This window comes from Microtus oregoni, unplaced genomic scaffold, assembly GCF_018167655.1.
Source record: "Microtus oregoni isolate MIOR12 unplaced genomic scaffold, Mior012 000023F_ref0000262, whole genome shotgun sequence".
NCBI lineage: Eukaryota > Metazoa > Chordata > Mammalia > Rodentia > Cricetidae > Microtus > Microtus oregoni.
The window spans coordinates 19,980,663-20,002,888 of record NW_024543082.1 but is presented as its reverse complement, the minus strand read 5'-3'; the positions used below and the strand labels follow the sequence as shown (position 1 = coordinate 20,002,888).

Below are 22,226 nucleotides of genomic sequence, written 5' to 3'. Positions count from 1 at the left end.
TATCCATACAACTTGTAACCAACATTCTAAACAAAGAAAGGCCTCTGTGTGTTTCTTTGGGACTTGAACGGCCACGGGACTGGGCAGGACAGAAACCTCTATCAACAGTGTGTTGTTTTTTTCGACCACTTTCTAAATATTGGTTATCTATATGTGTTAATATGCATATGGGTTTATATCTGTATTCCAGACATACCATTTGTAGCCCAAGCATTTGTATATTCACAAAGACACGATATAATCAGGGTGTAAACAATCTAAGATGTTTGTGCCCCCAAATATTTTTGCTGAATGCTCCTTAAAAACAGGAATATTTTGTCCTACACAGAATTACATGTATTTGTATGCAAATATATCTGAGAAACATAAAAAGGATAAATTTCTCATGCTATTTCTATCATGTCGCTGCCATTAGACCCATTTGCACATTACATTAGCGGTAACAACTGTAACAGCTGTACAGGTGGTGTTACATTCATCATAAGGACATTTTTGCTAAACATTTATAACCTAAAATGTGAGTCCTGTCATTAAATCAACACAGAGACTCTAAATCTAATACTGCTTTTTGTAAGCCATACCAGCATTTTCTTAATAATCTTATAGTGTACATATCTATCAATTTAGATATAAAAATATTTAATCTCATAACATTATTTATAACAAAATGCATTATATTTGTTATAGCTTAGGGCAGCGGCAGGTGGGAGACCACAGCAGGACACAAGGGGTAGCCTGTCCCACCACCCAAGGCCTCTGTGTATCCCAGGTAGGTGGAAGGTGGCAAATGAGAGACCTTGGGGGTTGGCAGGGCAGCCAGTTCCATGAGGAGCCACAGTGGGTGGCTCAAGACCTGCTGCAGAGCTGCGGGGGGGAGGGGGAGGGTCGGCAGGTGAGAGACAGATAGACACACCATGTGGAGAAAATGTGTATAGTTTATTCAGTGGGTTATGGAAGGAAAGGGAAAGGGAAGGGAGAGAGGGAGAGAGAAACAGAGAGAGAAGGAGGAAGAGTGGGGGGAGAGGAGAAAAGGGACGAAAGAGAGTACAGACTGGAAGTGGAAGGAAGATCCACTTGCCTTGGTGGAAGGGAGAGTGGGCAGGGCTTGTCTCTTAAAGGACAGGACAAGTCAGTAGCAGGTCATAACAATATTATCTATTAACAATGAATTAGGGTTGAGGTTCAGCCTATCATACCAACAGCACAATGAGCCCATCTCTACAATTGACTAAATATACGTATTATATTTGCAGAAAGACCCAGAGACCATGTAAAAGTGTTTCCATACATACATAGTCCTTCAATTTTTATGCCTTATCTCTTAAATTTAAGTTTTAAGAGTGCCTAGCAAAACTCAGTATAGAAATTTCTCTGAGCATTTAACAAAATCATATCTTAACATGTTAATCACTGTCTAAATACAAGGCATTAGCTACCTCTGTGCCAGGTGTGAGGGCACAGTGATTTTGCCTGTGACATTCAGAGTAATAGAAAAGCTTGTCTGGAAGCTGAGTGTCAGTGTTCCTAGGGAGATGTGGATTTGCTGTACCAACACACAAAGCAAATTTAACAGAAAGATCGCTGAGAAACACATACATCCATGATTTTGCATATCTTTCAGCCTTAACAAAATCTTATATTTAACAATTTTACATTTAAAAGTATTCTTAGAAAAAGGAACCCATAGCAATAATAAGATGAAAGTTTGGCTTTGTTTTTAATGTCCCTCATTTAATGTACTCAGACTTGGTCACCTCTGTTTATCAAGACAACTTCATTTTGCATGTTGCTTCCCAAATGCATTTAAAGCCATGCATTTTTATTAACATACAAAACCATTTTATGTTCTCTTGCCTTCTATTTCTCTTGACTACTCAGGGGAAAAAAGCAAATATAAAATTTAATTTTTAAGTATCTCTTTTGGAAGAAAATTCTTCCAAAATCTATCAAAATCTCTGTAGTCAATACAAAACTGTGTAACTTAGCAAAACTTTCATCTTAAGATTTAATGAAAGCAATTTTTTATAAACATAAACTGTACTTCAAATATCTTTACCATCCCTCTGAAAAACTAAGAATAAATGTCTCTTTTTTCCCTTTAATTGAAAATAGATTTTTTTTTCCTCACATAATATATCCTGATTACAGTTTCCCCTCCCTCTACTCCTCCCGGTTCCTTCCCACCTACCTCCCTTGCCTCCAGATCTACTCCCTTCCTGTCTCTCAGTGGAAATTAAGTGGGAATATAGGACAAAATCCAGTGCATCAGAATAGGACAAAACAAGCAAACAGAAGGAAAGGAACCCAAAAAAGGACAAGAAACAGATAGGTGCTGCAGAAAAAGCGTTTTCATACTCAGGAGCCCATAAAAACACTAAACTGGAAGCCAAAATATATGCTCAAAGGGCCTGTAGGCTAAAAAGAGTGTCTATATTACAATAAAAATTAAAGTTAAGGTAGAATTTTTGTTTTTAAACCCTGACATGACATTGTGACCTAGGGTTTTATCTAATCAGCTATAATTCTATCTAATATACCTGAAGAGATATGTTCTGGTCTCATTTAAGTTCTTTGGCAAGGCTTTGAGCTGTAACTTTAGAAATACGTTTCTGTGGCTCCATTAAGAATCCCAGCTTGATCTGACTCAGCAGAGGACTCTGCAAAGAGCTGCGGCCACTGTCTGAAGCTGCATGGAGCCGCAGCCCATGTGCAGTGCCTCTGACCTCCCAAAGAGAGCAGAGATGCAGTTCATTGGGAAAGTGCTTGCTTGGTACACACAAGGCCTTGCATTCAATCCCCACTACACACACACACACACACACACACACACACACACACACACACACACGAACTCCCCAAATCACAAAGGCAAACAATCAGAGAACTAGTCAAATTCAAAGCCTTTACCAATCCGTCAAATATACATTTATAGGTAGCCATGCCTGCACCTATGGGGAGGAGGAGAAAGGGCCCAGCAGTTGAAAGTCCTCCACATGCCAGCTGTGTGGCGACGCCTTGTTTGTGCTCTAATTAATAAAGCTAGTTTGAAGATCAGAAGGCGGAGCTAACCACTTGTTCAACATAGAGATCTGGAGGGCTGTACAGACAGGAAGTGCTGTGGTTGAGCCTGGAGAGGAATACAAGATGGGAGGAGACAGTAGTTCGGCTGGCTGAGGAGTGAGCAAGGTAAAAGTTGGCTGCAGCTTGCTCCTTTCTCCCTCTGATATCTGGCTCCAGGTCTTCATTAATAAGGCCAATTAGAACTCGTGCAACACAGCTGTGTGGGGTGAGCAGCAGGTTTTTTTTTTCTTAATGACTGAACCCAAAACTTACCAGATATTCAGTCCGCAACTCACCGCTGTCGGTTCCCTCTGTTCCAAAGGAAATTGGAAAACAGAAATTGTTGAAGGAAGATGGATTGATTTACAGTTTGACCAAACCAGGGACAGAACGAACCAAATTTCTCTCCCCCGGCGTCTGTGGCAGTCTTACACTTCACAGCAAAGAATTTGCTAAAATTGAGAGGATAATGTAGGTTTAGCCGTGACGTAGTTTAATACGGTCTTTTCTGGCAAAAGGGTAACAGCCCCACATTGACTCCCTTGTCTCACAGGGTGGACAGTCAGTTACATTTTAATAAGTTGTGTGTGCTGCTACCTGGAGATTCCATCAACACGAATGAAAATAAAATTACTCATTTTCATTAAGCAGGCATTGAGCATTTTCCTTCATTTGTGAATATCGGCCTCGGCCCTTAGCAGAGAGCTACTGTCACCTGTAGAAACCACAGATACTTACATCCAAACTGCTGCATCCTGGTTCCCGCTGACGTCTTGAAGTACTAAGTTATTATTTGTAATCCCTTGTATCTTTACCCTTCGTGCATTTAAAAACATTCTGAGAAAGAAGACATGAACCCAAACGGATTGCCTAAAGAGCCAAGCAAGGTGATTTACGCCATTAGTCCCAGCACTCAGGAAGCAGAGGCTGGCAGATCTGTGTTCGAGACCAACCTGGTTGGTCAACATAGTGAGTTCCAGGACAACCAAGATTACATAGTAAGATCCTGTCTCAAAAAACCAACCAGAGGTAGAATGGTCAGGGCTATTTTGAATAAAGTTTATTAAAGTATTTGACTTCGTTTTTTGAGGAAAAGAAACACAAGAATTATAACAGACCTGACTTGTAACCTTGTACAACATCCAAAACTTGGACTAAGTAATAGCAGTAAACTCTCATTGTGAGGCAGGTAGTTCTAATTTGGATTTGAGTATATAAGAAATGGAATTGGTTTTCACTATCAGTAAATGAGGGCTCCTATGATATGTCTATTTATTACATCCTGAACTATGGCTTCAAAAGATGAGGAGGGTTTTTTTTTTCTCATGTAAAATTGGTAAAACTATTTCTTTTCCCTTTAACAGTCATTAAATAGTCTTAGCCTAGAGTGGTAGTGCATACCAGCACTCAAGAAATATAGGCAGACAGCTCTCTGTGAGTTGGAGGCCAGCTTGGTCTATGTAGTTCCAGGCCAGCCAGGAATACACAGTAAGGCAGTGTCAAGTGTTCGGTAAAAAGTACCTTGGTACTTTTTAAAACCCAAACTGTTTTCTTCACCTCCCGGCCTTAGTTCTTAAAAGCCTAAGTATCCGCTTCCTTGCTTTAGCGTGCCAGATGGCCATTAGACAAATACACCTACTTTTATTTAAAAAATCAGAACCAAAAACCAGTACATACCAAAACATAAATCTCAGAGAACTTGGTTGTTCTCAGGTGATCGGCATGGATCAAATCCAGAGTGTACTCACTGAGACTCCCAGAATCTTGTGTCCTGAAACAATTGGACCAGGGACATATGAGTATTGATAGAAATAGAGACTTTTTATTGAGAAAAAGAAAACTACTCTTCAGAATGGGCGTGGGCCAAGCGACCAGGAAAGGTCTGAGGCTCAAAGGCCCGGGGCCAAAGAGAGTCTCTATCCTGGGGAGCACATTTACACAGCCCCCAGCGTCTCTGGCAATTGGGGATGGCAGGGCTTTTAAAATGTACAGTTGTGTTACATGTAGAACACAACTGGCAGTGTTTCCAGTCTTCCCTTTGCCTCTGGAACTTTAATCTCGCTTCTCCCCATCCTCAGAGCTTCAGTCCCCAAACTCTTTGAAGAGCTAAAGGATGATATCTATTTTCCGTAACTTCCATGCTAACGAGGGGTGTAATCTTTGACAATGGGGGACCACAAAACTCTCTTCCAGTTCTATCGATTGGCTGGAGAGGAGGCTTTGGAGTTTTTGTTTTCAGAGTTGACCTGAATCCCTGTATCATAATGAGTTAAGTTTAAACCTGTCATCTCCTAGAAGACACAGATTTTACTCGCTTTGGGGTGGGGAGGAAGAATCTGGGCTAGAAACAAACAAAGAAGAGTGAGACCATATTTCAGAAAACAAACAAACAAGAAATGCTTAAAGAAAACTAAGGCTGTGACTCAGTACTTCAGTACTTGTCTGGATGCACGAGGACCTGAGCTCGTTCCCCAGCACTACCAAAAATAAAGGGATAAACCGTGGCAACACCTGTAATCCCAGACTAGGAAGGATGAAGCAAGAAAGCCAGGGAAATCCTGTCTCAAAAACTCATGTTTGTAAGACAGTGGTTTCTGAAGATAATATTTTGCCCCGAGACTGTAAGAATCATTTGAGGGACTTATTATTTGGAGTGGGGCCTGTGGGTCATTTGCTTAGCAAGAGCCCTAGGTGATTTGGGGACTGCCACTTATAATCAGTAAGTTTGGGAAATGCTGCCTTGGGCTGTGTCAGCTGGAAATCAATAGCCAACTTCATACCTGAAGACACTGTCTTGCTCCCCCCCCCCCCCCCCCCGCCGCCCCCCAACATTGCTACAGGGAATTAGCCATGTTCATTAGCAAGTGAGAGAAACACCACCTGGCTGCCTGCGATTCTGAAGTGAGTTGTTCATCAGAATTTAGGTGAAAAACATACTCTAAAGAGCCTTAAATCAATCAGATTTTTTAAAAGTCTGCCTTAATTTCAAAATTACTTCGCCTTTTATGATCTCTCAGCACTTTGTATTTATCCCTCTGTCAGCACTTATCACTCCATATCAGTTCTTCCCTAGGACTTCCGGTTTAGGTCCTCCATCCCTCCACACCCATTTACACATTCCTCTCCCAACTCAGGCAGGCACTGTCGTCAGAGACGCGGGGAACAAAACCGGGTTGAATTCATCTCAACACACCCCTCCGGGCCACGTGTCAAACAAGGGAGCAGTCCATCAAACAGTGGCCTTCTGGGTAAATGATGAACAAAGGTCAAAACTCCTCCGGCCAGTGCTAGCAGGGTGGAACTGAACCGTGTGCTTCTGGGAAGTGTGGTGTCAAGATGAGAGTCTTTGAGGACAGGAGTCATCACAGTTGAGAGGAAGAGGTTAAAGGTCTAGCTCTTTCTGCTAGCTGCATGTTCTTAAGTAAATAACCCCTCCCCTGCCCCGTCTCCATTTACCTACAAATTGGGCATCATAGTTGCCTGACTGAGTTGTCCTGAAATAATGTGAGCTGGTTACTTAGAATGGTTTTAGCACCTTAGATTTTCATCCTTTACTGTTATTTACATAGTGTGGGAGACTGTAGTATAAACATTCACATGTGATATATACACACACACATACTTTATATATATATACACACACGTGTGTGTGTGTCTACCAGCTACCGATTTATTTTAATGAGCGAGCTCCCAGAAAAGTTAAGTGATGGCACCTTAGTGGGAATCACTTCAATCAGCTAATCAGGTTGTTTTCTTCTTGGCACTCGGCTGAGATCAAGGACAGAATGGGATTTCTAATAGCAGGTTCTAGAAAAGGGAAACATTCCAGGGGTACCAACTTGTGGGTTCAACAAGAAGGCACTGTGTCCTTCCACCCAGGACCCTATACAGCAGCCCCATGCCCCACCCGGGGGGTCTTTTCCATTGCTGTTTTGCAGTCCTGGGATAGGGGCAGTCAGAAAGGTGCCTGCTCCCCAGACCAAAACCCCACCTGATTCTCTTTTCCTTTGTGTCCACTCGCTCCATCCCACAAGCTGCTCCTCCTGTGTGATTCTCTACAGCAGAACTTTCTTGTCCGCGTCCAGTGTCCAGTCTGCCTCTACCAACCATGTGACCTGTGACAATTGGCTTGACCTCTCTAAGATGGCTTCCTGCATAACAAAGTTATTAATGGTCCCATCAATGCAAAAATAACAACTCTGCTTTAAAGAAAATAGTAAGAGTCCTTTATCCTGAGGCAAGTGTGAGTGACCCTGTCCTCAGAACTTGGATTTGATTTGTGCCGTGGAAAAAGTGGCATGAACTTTAATAGCTAGAGAGGAGAGAAAGTCAAAACAATACATGGGAGAGATAACTTTGGTTGGGACAGCAAGTTAGGTGAGCTAGGGAGGTAGAAGCCCTTTTCTATAGTTTAAGAAAACATTTTTAGCTCTAGAGTTGGAGGTTGCTGACTTTAGCAATACATTCCAAGAGGTTTATCCAACAGTCTTAGTAAAAACAAGAGAATGTGTTTATAGAGAGATTGGCTCAGCAGTTAAAAGCACTGGATGCTCTCCCAGAGGATCCAGGTTCAGTTCTCAGCACCATCAGTGGCTCACAAACATCTGTAACTACAATTCCAGAGGATCCAACGCTCTCTTTTGGCCTTCATGGGCATCACACAAATGTAGTGCACATACATACAAGCAGACAAACACTTGATATAATTTTTTTTTTTGAGACAAGATTTCTCTGTAGCTATCCTGGAACTGGCTCTTGTACACCAGGCTGGCCTTGAACTCACAAAAACCCATCTGCCTCTGCCTCTCAAGTGCTGGAATTAAAGGCCTGTACCACTGCCTGACTAGATTTAGTCAGTGTTCTGCCTGCATGTACGCCTGCAGGCCAGAAGAGGGCACCAGATTTCATTCCGGATGGTTGTGAGCCACCATGTAGTTGCTGGGAATTGAACTCCAGACCTTTAGAAGAGCAGGCAGTGCTCTTAACCACTGAGCCTTCTCTCCAGTCCCCGAAATAAATATTTTTAAAAAAATAAATGGATACTTTTCTACAGGCACTAAACCTGGATAACTCTCCATCCCTCAATAATCCCAATCTTCTACTCCACCAAGGTCAAGCAGCAGAGTAGAGGCCAAGGAGCTTGTGGGGTCTTTAAGACAAATAGGTCCTCTGCAGATAATCTTCAGCTTCACAGTCTTTCCCCCAGGGGATTATAATCAGCACTAAGAGGCCACGTCTGCAAAGGGCTCTGCAGGACACCGGGCACTTAGCAAGCATTCAATAAATGGCTTTTAGTATGTCAGAGAGCACTCAATCTTGACGGAGGTATCTGCATGCCTAACCTGCTCCAGGAGCCCCAGAGCAGCAGCAAGCAAGTAAATGTCTCTGCCATTATCGAGTTGGTTAAGTAACAGTCGTTTAATCTCCTATCAAATTATACATGCCTCAAAAAGCTGCACTAGGACATACGGAAAAATAAATCCGTTTTTGAAATCTGAAATTTCAAAGTTGTAGAAACTCCTAGAATGGGTCATGTGGGTAGGTGATAATGGTAGGAGAAATCCTCAATAAGTGTTAGTTTGCAGTAATTGTACCAGGCATTCATACTGATCTCTAGTTAGTGTGTTCAAGAACGCCTTGTCCAGGCATGGTGAGATGACTTTCCAGGTAAAGGCGTTTGCCCCACAAGCCTGAGTTCAATCCATGGAATCCACACGAAAAGGAAAAGAGAGAAACTGACTCCCCTAAGCTTTCTTCTGATTTCCACACTCATGCCATGGCATGCATGCCCATATACATCAGGCACACATACATACACGTATAATGATAAGTAATAAATAATAATAATAATAATAATAATAATAATAATGAGGAATGCCTTTTTTCTCCAGTTATCACGTAAGTCTTCAAGGATACATCCTGTAGTACATTTTACAAAACCTTTAAACAAGCATCCTATGCCTTCCTTCTGTGGACTGTTACAGCCTCACAAGTCCTTGTTTGGTAAATATATGGATGGAAAAATGAATGAATGAATGAGTGAATGAACCACCAGAAAACATTCAGGCTGACTGCGGTCCCAACTTTTCTGTCTCCTTTAAACTTCCCACAACATGCAGACACACTCACTCAGTTATAAGGGGAAAAAAGGTAGGTTTTCCCCAAGTCACAACTCCAGTTGCTCAGTAGACATATGTAGAATGAAATTAGTAACACAAGCCGGGTGGTGGTGGCACACACCTTTAATCCCAGCACTCAGGGGGGAGAGAAGGGCAGATCTCTGTGAGTTCAAGGCCAGCCTAGTCTACAAGAGCTAGTTCCAGGGCAGGGACCAAAGCTATAGAGAAACCCTGTCTCAAAAAAAACACAAAAAAGAAAAGAAGGAAGGAAGGAAGGAAGGAAGAAAGAAAGACAGAAAGAAAAAAAGAAAGAAAGAAAGAAAGAAATCAGGAACACAAAATTCAGTCAGTTTGGGGTGGGGGGAGCTTTCATACTATGCAATTGTCCTGTGTGATCAAAATCATCTTTCCCTGCTGGCTCTCTGGAGTCACTGTGTGGTGACTCTGTAGATGAGAATCCACAAACTCTGCTTCTGGGAAGATGTTCATTCTCAGCATCCCTATAAATTTATGCTGGGCCTTTATTTATACAGAGCCAAGTGATCTAGCTGAGGGAAAGTAAATCAAGAACCAAGTGAACAAATATGATTACTTCACTTGGTTGAACTTTTCCTGGTTGCTTTTAAACAAAGCATCTTTGGCCAGCGCTTCTCAAAATAGCCTGAAGATGACCAAACAGAAATTAAATGGGAGACTGAGAGGGAAAAAAAACTCCAGAAGGTATTAGAGAAGGAGGATGGACCCTTCAGGGCTTTAGGGACCCGACACAGGAAGTCCCACCCAACCCGGGTCTCAGACGGGAACCAGACAGAGGGCAGTTCCTCCTTCACTCATATTGGCCAGCCTCTGCGGTCTGTTTGTCTCTGTCCCGTCTCTTAGAGCTCATGATGGCAATCATGGCTGCTTAGAAAAGACACCAAAAAATGCAGCAACCAGTGACACAAACTCTCACTGGGAGCCGTGATCCCCCAGAATGGCAGCCCACACACCTTAGAGCCTATAAGTAGGGGTGTATAGCTATTCAAAAAGCTGCATTGTCCCTGATGCATCTTGCTTACTAAGTTGGGTTATATAAACATGCAAAAATAAAATATAAATATGTTACCATATAATTTGCCTTAATCCCGGATGCTTTCTGTTACTCACGGGAAGCTCTGGAGGTCGATTCCATGCGCACAGGCATTAGGTCACATCACCTAGCTGAGGGATCCTCTGGGTCCAGCCTTCTCCCACCTCTTAGAGGTTGGGACAAAGTGTTGGGGGGCGGGGGGTCTTGTTCTCATTGATGTCTTACAATGTTTCCAAGCTTTACAGTCTGAAGTCACAGAAAATGTTGCTTTGGAGTCACGTTTATATAAAATGTGTTCTTAGCTTATTTTCTTAGCACATGGTGAGCTCTCTGCTGGGCAGAGGGCTTCAGAGAGGCAGTTTTGGCACAAGGCTCGCATTGGGCAGCCACCCAAACTCTGTTACTAACAGCTGTGCATCTATGGGATGAGATGTATCTATGCGCATACCACTTAACTCCCGGAGCACCCCTGAGGTTGAATCTCAGGTTTGACTGCCAAAACCTTGGTACAACTGGGGTGTACTTATTTTAAGATGAATGTCCATGAGCTCCTATCCGGGGACTCTGAATCACTAGGTCTAGGGGGTATTCAGAAATGTACGTCTTTAACGAATATCCCACTGTGAGCCACTCTGAGAATCACTGCACTAACTAATCTTGAAGACCTCTCGTAGCTCTAGCGCTCTGTCCCTTCCTTATCAATCAACCCCAGACATCCTGGCATACCCTCTGTGCCTGTTAGCCCTCTGGTACTGATGGCATCCACCGTGGGAAGCCAGGAAGGTGCATTGGCATCTATGATGAGCATCTTAGGGAAGGCAAGAGAGTTAACTGGGTTATTGTTCCTTCCTGGGGAAAACACTAACATCCTTCTTGTCTCTAATGGCCAGGTGACAGGTGGAGTCTGGAACTTCAGCCGCATTTGCTGTGATGTTTTTGTCACCCTGGATGTCATGATGTGTACAGCCAGCATCCTGAACCTCTGTGCCATCAGCATAGACAGGTAAGGCTGGGAGTCCCCTTCCAGGCTTAGGAGACATGGGGCCATAAAATGGTACAGAAGGTACTCATTTGAGATATTGGTGTCACTTTCAAGGGAACTTGCCACTGACGCATTTTCTTTTTTTGTTTTTTCTTTTAAAATATGGTTTGCACATGGGGAGGAAAAGGACTTGTGACAGGAAATAATTTCCCTATAAGGTTTATTGGGCTTCTTACTCTTCCAGTCAACCTACTCCTCCCTCCGCCCTGCATCCCGGATCTGGGGGTTGTCTTCCCATTATCTTTTTAGGCTTTTGTGATTCCTAATTGAAAGGAAAAGGGAGAGAATGGAAAAAGACATAAAGTGGGTTGATTAGGAAATCCTGTAGTTGCTGATGAAGGCTAGGGAGGTCTCAGAGAGAGACAGAGCAGACAGGCGGACGTGGCACACGCCTTTAATCCCAGCACTCGGGAGGCAGAGGCAGGCGGATCTCTGTGAGAGACAGAGCAGATTGAGATCTCTAGTCAGCATTTCCAAGTTATTGTTACCTTCAGAGAAAGAATTCATAGAAAACAAAGGAAGGAATAAGGAGAAAGTGTCATTTCAGGGCAAAAGTACACAAGATGGAGTGTTGTCTCTACTATACTTTATAATTAATACCCAATGATAGGAGGGAGAGAGTGTGGACTCCTCAAGAGAATAATGCAGCCTGCCTGAGGTCTAGGATAGCATCTTATGGGAAAATTCTCAAGTCGGGGTGGGGGGAGTTATTATTGAGTCAAAGTTGAGAAACAAGATTTATTCCAAATTGGTTTCTTTCCCCTTTTCTGTTCTTGTGTGGGGCTTTGGGATATGCTATGGTATCAGATGCATGATGGGAAGTGGAGACCTTTGTGAAGGTAATGATGTGGAGATAGCATCATGGCAAAGCAAAGTGAAGCCATCTCAGTTGGCTATGCTGGTCTTGGGCAGTCATGACGCATCTCGTCCTACACTGTGTGCAGACTTTCATGCTCTCCTGCACCAACCTCTAGCTACTAAGTATCTGGCCTCTTTCTTTTTGGTTTTCATTATACTATCCCTGCCTATCTCAGTCTATTGATGGGTTGGTTGGTTGGTTGGTTGGTTGGTTTTGGAAAGGAGAGTGAAAGGGGAAAGAAAAAGGGTAAGAGAGTCAAGCATGGCTGTATTTCCCAGAAGAGAGAGAAGAAGGGATGAAAAAAAGGCAACTTTAGAAGCCATGTGATCTGCACATGTCCCTTATAGAGTTTTTAAAAAGAGCAGGTTGAGACTAGAGAGGTGGCTCAGTTGCTAAGAGCACTCCTGCCCTTTCAAAGGACAGGAGTTCAGTTCCCAGCACTCACATTGGGCAGATCACACTCCAGGTTCACGGGAAGTCTCATGCTCTCTTCTGGCTTCCTCAGGCGCGCGCACACACACACATGCACACACACATGCATGCTCACATGCACGCACACACACACAATTCCCAGTGCATAAGGAAGCATAATTATATCAAAACTCAACCCAGGGCACATGTCATTTCTTCCAAGATGGATTCTGAAGATAACCTGTACTATATTAAGCGTCTGGCCTGGTCTCAGTCATACAGACGGCATAGAGGGTATTTGGGCTATCAGCTACCTCTGGGCCTGGTTGTAGGAGCTTTGGGGAGAGCCTGGCTATACAGATAGTGTAAAGGTCGTTTAGACTGCCCTTTGCGAGAATCACCATCTTGAGCTAAATGACTATTCATTAACTCATTTCATCTTCCCAACTCCAAGGTGCTATTACTACCTTCACATCCGCATACCAGATAATCTGTTAGAGTCCTACAGCTCGAATGTGGCCATGTCAGAGTTTGAACTCCCGTCTACACGACTCCAAATGAGCCACCCTAAGTTTAGTTGTGAACCTCACCAGGTTTCCAGCTGTACCCCTCTTTCCTCCCTCAATTCTAAACAGCATATTGCCTTCACTAATGATCTCTCACTGGTGCCATCCCTATCCTTAAATCTTGGATTTTCTTTGACCTGTATCTCTTCTACCTACCGCTCTCAACCAATGTACACTTACCAACTCTATTTTCATGACTTTTTTTTCTAATTGGCCTCTGTTTGTCCTTCCTTGTCGCCCTTGCTTACCTGAGGTTCCCGTGACCTCTCACCGATCTTTCACAGCTCTCTGCCTGGCCCTTCAAACCCTCTGGAGAACCCACCAAAAGGAGAGCTCTGAGCGTCTCTTTGATCTATACAAGGATTCAACATGGCCACCTCCACTCTCAAGTAATCCACATCCACTTTTGCTTTCTTAATTTTTTTTAAGGTGACTTTTCTGTGATTGTGACTTTGCCTGCACGTGTAGCTATGTGGCATGTTCATGAAGTGCCCCAGCAGGCCAGAAGAGGGCATGGGACCTCCAAGGCCCTTCTTCCTCCATTAACTGACTTGATTGTATGCAAATCTTGTGGGGTAACTGATATGTGAGTCTCTGTGAGCAGCAGCCACACCGGGCCTAGAGGAGAGCATTTCCCAGCCCTCCTCCAGTCCTCCAGCCCCTACATTCTTTCTGCCTCCTCTTCTCCAGTGTTCTCTGGGCCTTAAGGTAGGGATACAGATGTCCCACCCACAGCCGAGGACTCATAGCTATTAGTTTTCAACACTTTACTCAGGAATGGGTCCCTGCACTAACCACTACTTCTCTGACTAAGATTGAAAGCAACACTGATCTAAGGATGCAGACGTACATCTTTAGAGGGTAGTTTGACAACATGACCACTAAGAAAAACAACGTTGAGGCAGGCCTAGGGGCACATGCCTTTAATCCCAGCACTTGGGAGGCAGAGGGAAGCAGATTTCTGTGAGTCTGAGGGCATCCCGGCCTACATAGTAAAGGTGTTTTATTTGTGGGAGCAACATTGGCTGCCTGAAGCCAGGGACCATTGAGTTCGGCTTAGTATTCTTGATCCAAGCTCTGTAATTGGCATGGTAGGGAAAACCAGAGGTAGTAAAGACCTAGTCCCAGTATAAGTGTTCAGGCTAAGCTGCTAAAGATAATACTTAGGCAAACCAACACTTTGATGTCTCTACAACATGAACTAAATGTCCAGAAATTATGCAATAGACTTGTATGTTAGAGCTAAAAAAAAAATACTATAAAAACTCTTACCACTTATTTTTTAACAGTACTGTGGAAAAATAACTCACATGGTATACAATTAATCCATTTAAAGTATACCAAAACATATTAAATTGTATACGAATAATGGGTTTGCCTTAGTAAGACAAGATAGAAAGACAGGGGAAATTAAGAAGACACAAAATTGAAAGAGTCCCCTTCTTCTTGAATTCATTGGTTAAATTCTCAGCAGCTTAGAGTCAAGAATTTTGGCATACCTTTGCCATGAAGATTGCCTACTGGCTTAGTTGGTGTTTCTATCCTTACAATAAAACATCACAACCAAAAACTGCTTCGAGAGAAAGGGGTTGATTTCACCTTATACTTCCAGGTAGCAGTTCATCACTGAGAGAAGTCAGAGCAAGAACTCAAATGGGGCAGGAATCTGGGGCAGGATCTGAAGCAGAACCAGGGAGGATGCTGCTACTGGCCCACTCCTGGATTGCTCGGCCTGCTTTCTCCTTTTCTTTAAAAAAAAAAAATATTTTTATTAAGTTTTTACAATTTCATTAATTAGTTCATTTGTGTGTATGTGTGTGACTCAAATGGAGAGCAGTGAACAACCCTCCATGTGGGTTCTAAAGAAGGGATTCAGGTTGTCAGGCTTGGCAGCAAAAGCCTTTACCCACTGAGCCATCTTGCCAGCCTTCTCTTTTAAAAACAGATTTTGAAATTTCTTTTTTAAAAAAAATATTTATTATGTATACAATATTCTGTCTTCGTGTACGCCTGCAGGCCAGAAGAGGGCACCAGATCTCATTACAGATGGTTGTGAGCCACCATGTGGTTGCCAGGAATCAAACTCAGGACCTTTAGAAGAGCAGACAATGCTCTTAACCGCTGAGCCATCTCTCCAGCCCCTTAAAATTTCTTTTAATGCATAAAGATATCTTGCCTGCATGTTTGTCTGAGCACCACTGTGTGTGTGTGTGTGTGTGTGTGCACAGTGCCCTTGAAGGTCACAAAAGGGAATCATATCTATCAGAACTGAAGTTATAGACTGTTGTGAACTGCTGTGTGGGTGCTAGGAATTGAGCCCAAATCCTCTAAAAGAGCAATCAGCATTCTTAACCACTAAGCCCTCCAAAGATGCTTTCTTACAGCACCCAGGACATCAACCCAGGGGGGCACCTCCCACAATGTCTGGGTTCTCTCACATCAACCACAATGTGAGACAGTAACCCCACAGACTGGCCTACAGGACAGTTGTCTCATGGAAGCATTTTCTCGATTAAGATTCTCTCTTCCCAGGTAAGTCTAAGTTGACAAAAACCAGCCAGCACACCTACGTAGAGATAATAATATTCCTTTTTTATAGTGCTATTTCAAATAAGAATGCTAAAGTAATAATAACCTACACTTTAAACCAAACAAAACATATAAGACCTTGGAGATTAACCTTATTCCCTCCCCAGGTATTACTGAGAATCTTTAAACAAAATCATAAATCTGTTTGCAGTCAAGATGTATTTCATAACTCCCTTGTAACTTATTATTATAAGAACCCCTTTGACCTTTCTAACCTATTGTATCAGTTCCTTCTCTTGTTGCTATGGCAAAATACCAGACAAGAACACCTTAAGGAAGGTTTATTTTGGTTCACAATCTGAGGGTACAGTCTATCATGTCAGAGAAGGCACTACAGCAGGAGATTGAGGTGGCTAGTCACATCGCACACACAACTAGGAAGCAAAAACAGATGAATGGTGGTACGCAGCTGATTTCCTTTTGTTTCCCCATTTTATTCAATCCAGTACCCCAGGTCCCGGGGATAGTGCAGCCCATAGTCAATGTAAGTTTTCCCTCTCTGGAAACACCTTCCCGACATGCTCAGGGGTATGCCTCCTAAGAGATTCTTAAACCATCTAAGTTGACCATTGGCTGATTTAGGATTTCTATTGCTGTGAAAAGACACCATGACTGTGGCAACTCTTATAAAGGAAAGCATTTAACTGGGGTGGGCTTACAGTTCAGAGGCTTAATCCATTATCATCATGGCAGGAAGCATGGAGGTATGCAGACAGACATGGCTCTGGAGAGGTAGCTGAAAATTCTATTTCCGATTAAGCAGACAGCAGGAAGAGAGAGTGACACTGGGCCTGGCTTGAGCATCTGAAACCTCAAAGCCTGACCCCAGTGACACACTTCCTCCAACAAGGCCACTCCTAGGAGGCTGTGGTGATTGTTCTTCACTCAAACCACCATAACCATGGATATTTTAATACAATGTTTTTACTCTTTCAGAATTTCTTACAGTATATTTTGATCATATTCATTCCTATTCCTCCATTTTTCAAGACCCAGACCCAGTCCCCACCTCCTCACTCCTTCCCAACTTCATGCCCTATTTTTTCCCTTTTTTTTTTTTTTTTTTTTTTTTGGTTTTTCGAGACAGGGTTTCTCTGTGGCTTTGGAGCCTGTCCTGGAACTAGGTCTTGTAGACCAGGCTGGTCTCGAACTCACAGAGATCCGCCTGCCTCTGCCTCCCAAGTGCTGGAATTAAAGGCGTGTGCCACCACCGCCCGGCTTCCCTTTTCTTTTTAATAACCCTCTGCATCCAGTTTATGGTGCTCACATACTAATTGGTAGGGAGTCATCCCCTCGAGTGTGGCCAACCTATGAAAACTCACTCTCCTGCCCAGAAATCATCAGTTGTCAGTAGCTCCTCAGTTAGGGATGGGGGCTCATGAGCCCCTTCCCTCTTGGTGCTGTAATGTTGGTAGGTCTGGCCAGCATGTTCATGTGTTAGTCTCGTCATATCCTGAAAATACTGTTCCAGTCCTGTCCTCCCTGACCTCCCTCTGGCTCTTACAATCTTTCTGCCCTTTCTTCTGTAATGATACTCAAGCTTCGGTGTTGAAAGAATACAGATGTCCCATTTGTCCTGACTTACTCGCTGCCCTTGACCACATGTAGGTTTCTGAATTAACTATATCCACCACACAAAGAACCTTCTCCAATGAGGTGTACTAATCTGTGAGTACAGACGTATGATACTGTGTCTATTTAACAGAATACTAGTAGTAGGTTTACCCCTAGGGCCTGTGAGCCCGCAGCTATGGGTCAGATTTACAGTACCAGGCATTCATTTCCTCCTGTGGAGCAGGCCTTAAATCTAATTAGAAAGCATTGGTTAGCCCCATAACATAAATACCGTTATTGTATTGTATGGGCATATCTTGCCAAACCTGTCATTACTGCACACATAAGGTTAAGAGGTAAGAATGTTGAAAGCTCCCCACTTCCACCTCCAGAAGCCTGTATAGCCTCTTTCTGTATTCTGAAGAGTAGCCATCAGCAAGAAAGTTTCTGAATCAGTACCTACTTGACTTCCCCATGTTCTATGACCAAAAGTGTATAGCATCTTCAGCAATGGGGTCTTACCATCAAGGGTACCAGGGCACCCTTGATCAACAACTCAACGGAGGTATCCCACACCTATGGCTTTCTGTGATAAACATTATCTTCTATGTATGGTAACTCCAATTCAACCTTTTTATATGTGACTAAATATGTAGATGCATAAATATGTATGTATATGAAGCTTATAAAATAGGTTTCTATTATATAAATTCTAATATAGATTTTTATATTAGTCAGAGTTCTCTAAAGTTATAGAACTTATAGAACGGATCTCAAGATATATCCAGAAAGAGGGTTTATTAGAATGATTTACAGATTGTGGTCCAGCTAATCCAACAATAGCTGGCCATAAACACAAAGTTCAAGAATCCAGACATTGTTCAGTCCATGAGGCTAGATATCTCAGCTGGTCTTCAGTAGATGTTGTAATCCTAAAGAAGTAGGCGCTAATGCCAGTGAAGGGATGGACTTGCTAGGAAGGTGAGAGCAATCAGGCAAAGAGCAAAAGCTTCCTTCTTCAATACCCTTTCATAGACTTCCATCAGAAGGTGAAGCCCAGATTAAAGGTGTGTCTTCCTGCCTCAAGATCCAGATTAGAAGTGGGTCTTTTATGTCAAATTAAGCAAAAATCCTTCACAGGTTGTAGAAATTAGCTCGATTCGGTGAGCTAGGAGATAAAACAATTATATTTTTATTTATTATAAGGGGAAAACTCATGAAAACAGAAACGAGAAGTCCAAGCTCAGCTGTGCCGCGAGGAAACCACACAGAGAGCACCTGGGCCATGTACCCACTTTTTCTCCAAGTCCCAGCAAGCCACACCCTAACTTGGCCCCACCTCTTAAAAAAAATTGGTTAACTAAGCTTCCCCATCAACAGGTGTGCCCTCCATTTTGGGATTTTAGTTATTCCCAAACATTGTCAAACTGACAAGCAAGAATAGACACCACAATTCTCAAATATCTTTTGTGTTAGTTATCCCTCTTCACATCCCTCCTCTGCCCAACCCTCTCTTCCTCTCCCTACTTAATCCTCCCTGCCCATTATTCCCCTTTTTCTCCTTCATATTACCTGTGTTGCTAGCATGGTGGCCCATGCTGGTAAGATATGCTGAAGAGACAGAGGCAGATAGATCAAGAGTTTAGGGCTAGCCTGGATGATGAATGTTGACCTTATCCATGGTTTTACCTTATCAGCTTGTACTCCTCTCTAGTGTAGCCCAGAAACCGCTCTATGACCTCATTTCCAAAAAAAGGGAAAGGGGAAGGGAGGCTGCTTTTAAAACCTTTAAACAAAGTAACTTCAGAAGCCATCCAAATCATATAAAGGCATTAAACATGACTCCTGAGAAGACCATTCCCATGTCCTGGGTATACACTGCCCTTTTCCTAAATCTCTCTCTCTCCCCCAGAGCCTGAATTTAAACCCGTTACTACTTTTTTCCTGATGAACTCCTACTGGACTTCATACTGGCTCTACCTGAAGTTCTTTTCTGCAGAACACAAGGCTGCACCTGGGAGGAAGTTTCTGAGAAAACTCCTCAGGTCCCTGAAGACTGCAGGGTAGGGCTGACCACTGACAAAATGAAGAGTATCCAAGTTCTAGGGAGAGTCTGGACTAGCCCCTCCCTCCTTTCCCAGCTTCTGACCTTCTGAGAGAGTCTCTGTCCCCATGAGAGTACACCTATCTGTTCAATACAAACACATTCACACACAGGGGCCGGTAAGTGACCTATATATTCAACACACACACACACTGGATGCTGAGTGAGGCCAAGAAGCTTGGACCTCAAAGAAGGGATGTGGGAACAGAATGCAGCTAGTGCTCATTGAACCGAGTTAGCCAGAAGAGGGTGTCTTTTTTGCAGTTTGCCCTCCAAGCAGACCCACTATTCTCCAATTTCCAGAAGGGCATCATTTTGCTGGCTACAGCCATATCAACACACACTTCACCGTTCTTTCCTTAAAACTCAACCAATAAGAATAAGCTAGCATAAACTTTGAATCGTCTTCTGTCTCATAGAAGCAAGTTCCCAGAATGCATAGCGCCCCCCCTCAAAGCTGAAGGAAGAGCTGTGCCTCCAATCTCAATGGGGCAGGGGCTTACATTTCATAATGGACTGTCCTCAGCAAACCTCAAAACAGAGCTCCCCACCCCCATCCTAGGAATGCAAACGGGCTTCAGAAAAGCTGTCTCCATTCTCCTTCCCAGCAGCGTGCAATACCCAGCATTAAAACCTGTTCATGTGATGCCAGATAGCTGGTCAATTCATTAGAAACGCAGTTATTCACACGGACCTTTGGGCTTCTCACAATGGCAGCCATCAGCCTGACAAACTTGACCAAATGGATTCAGTACTTTTTTTGGTCATGAAGCCCTGGACCATAATAGCAGGGTGGTAAGAGATAGGAAAAAAAGAGGAAATGATAAAAGGGATTTTGAAAGCAAGTAATAAATACTATTGTCATTAGATTCTTAGGCTTGGCTCTGGGTGCTTGGATTAAAGCCGCCTTTTTCCTTTTTAAAAATCAGTGTGGGGAGTCTTCAGATCACAAGCCCCCACCCCAGGGCTCCTGCGTCTTCCCAGCAGGTCAGTCCCCTCCCACCATCTCCTGGGTCAGTGCTAACTCAAGGAGGCCGCTGAGAACGTGTCAGAAAAGGAGGACACAACCAAAGCGGTGAAAATTAGAGTCCTCGGAGAGGAGCCCCGGAATAATGCAACCGAATTCATTCACCAGAGAGTTCTTTAAGTGGCTCTCAAATGGCACCCATCACACAAGCTAGCCTCCCCGCCTTTGCAGCGAGCACAATAGGTACCAGATGAGTCACAGGCACCTTGGATTTTTAGTTTGCATCTAAATAAGCACTTTATATTTGCAAAGGGCTTTCTAGTCATTTGCAAAAAGCTTTCTCCTTCAACAACTCCACCAGGGGAGTCCACGGAACTAAAGATTTATTGAGCCCCCTGTCTGACCAAATAAAAGGTGGTGAAAAGCAGCCCCTCGGAGCTCTGGGCTCATTAAACCAGGCAGGGAGTTAGAGTCAGGCCCTCCCACCCAGGCCAGGCACCCCTTTCCTCCCGCAGTCATTGCGAGCGTTTTCATCGGTTCTACCTGCACCCCCATTTGAAGACAGCGATGACCTTCGAGGGGACTGCCGTTATATTAAGACATTTGCGAACACGAATCCGTAGACTGAGGATTGGAACGTTCTCCGTGTGTGACGAGGTCCTGCTTCCCTCGTCACAGATCCCAAACTGGACCCTGCTCTCCCATCTACCACAGAGTCCTCTCTAAATGGGAAAAAATACGCCCCGTTGTTGACAAAAATTAGGAAGGGGAACTAGGAAGGAAACTTAGGTCACACCAGGAACCTTCCTCTAGAAGTAGAATTTCTTATGTTCTCAGTGAAACCAGGTTATGACACCTAGCAAAGGCTACCGGTCAAGTTGGGGATTCTCCTGCCTCCACCTTCACCAACACCACCGCCCCCCCCCCCCCCCCACGAATGCTGACATTACAGGCTTGTGCCACCAAGCCTGTCCAGTTTCTCCTACAGCAAATGGCTTTGGAGCCTTACTCTGCGTCCCTAGCTGTGAAGTCATACTGACAATTTCAATATCTAAGCGACTTTAGGCCAATCAGTCACCCTTGCCAAACCGACAGTGGGCCACACAAGAAAGTGTTCAACACTTGTCTGATCGATAAATAAATTTAATGTCCTGCCTGACAATCAGGAGGAAGAGAATGACAATCATAAAACCTAAAACCACACAGACATGAACAATCGTGGATCTCTTAGGCTAGCATAATAATGATGGTAATAACAGTAAGAACCGCCTTTTAAATTTTAAATTGTACTAAGAGAAAAAAAACTTCACCAATGTGATCTCATTCAATAGCTGTGAACACAGTCCAGTCCGGCGGGTTTAACCCTCCTGTACGGATGAGAAAATTGAGACAGAAAATTGAAGCCCGCTGTCAAACTGCAAAACTGGATTTCAGACCCCAATCCTGGGCTTTACCACAGTGCACACTGTCTGCATTCGGGTCAGCTGAGTTTTCCACGGGAGAGAGGGCCCAGAGAGGTAGATGCGGAAACACAGCAGAGGAGTGAGACGGGTAATATCCAGGCTTCTTTGGCCAAGCCAGGCCGTGCCTTTTTAGGTGCTTTGGCCTCCCCTTGCCTGCGGTTGGCCTTCAAGAATCTCTCTGAGAAAAAAAACTGAAGCTAAGCAATCTCCCTGGGTGGAAATGCGGGGTCCTCGCAGGGCTCCGGGAATGAAAGGGGGGCGGTTTTCCCGCTCTGCCTCCCCACTGAGCCTGGAGAGCCCCCAGGTGAGCCGTGAACTTCTCACCCCGGCGGAGCTGGCGAAGTTCTTGCTGCATTTTGGTGCCCTCTGGTGGTGGATTCTGGAACAACTTCGAGCTCTTAGCCACCCACCTACGACATGCTG

At 43.8% G+C, this 22,226-nt stretch overlaps 1 protein-coding gene across 3 annotated transcripts in view; it reads left to right on the top strand.

Moving 5' to 3' along the window:
* Positions 1–22,226, top strand: part of Drd3 (dopamine receptor D3) — a 49,488-nt gene that overhangs the window by 9,459 nt on the left and 17,803 nt on the right. For all 3 annotated transcript variants that reach the window (XM_041673351.1, XM_041673350.1, XM_041673349.1), the window contains exon 2: positions 11,139–11,251. In XM_041673351.1, coding sequence (XP_041529285.1) covers positions 11,139–11,251 — 113 coding nt within the window. The remainder of the gene's footprint in view (positions 1–11,138; positions 11,252–22,226) is intronic.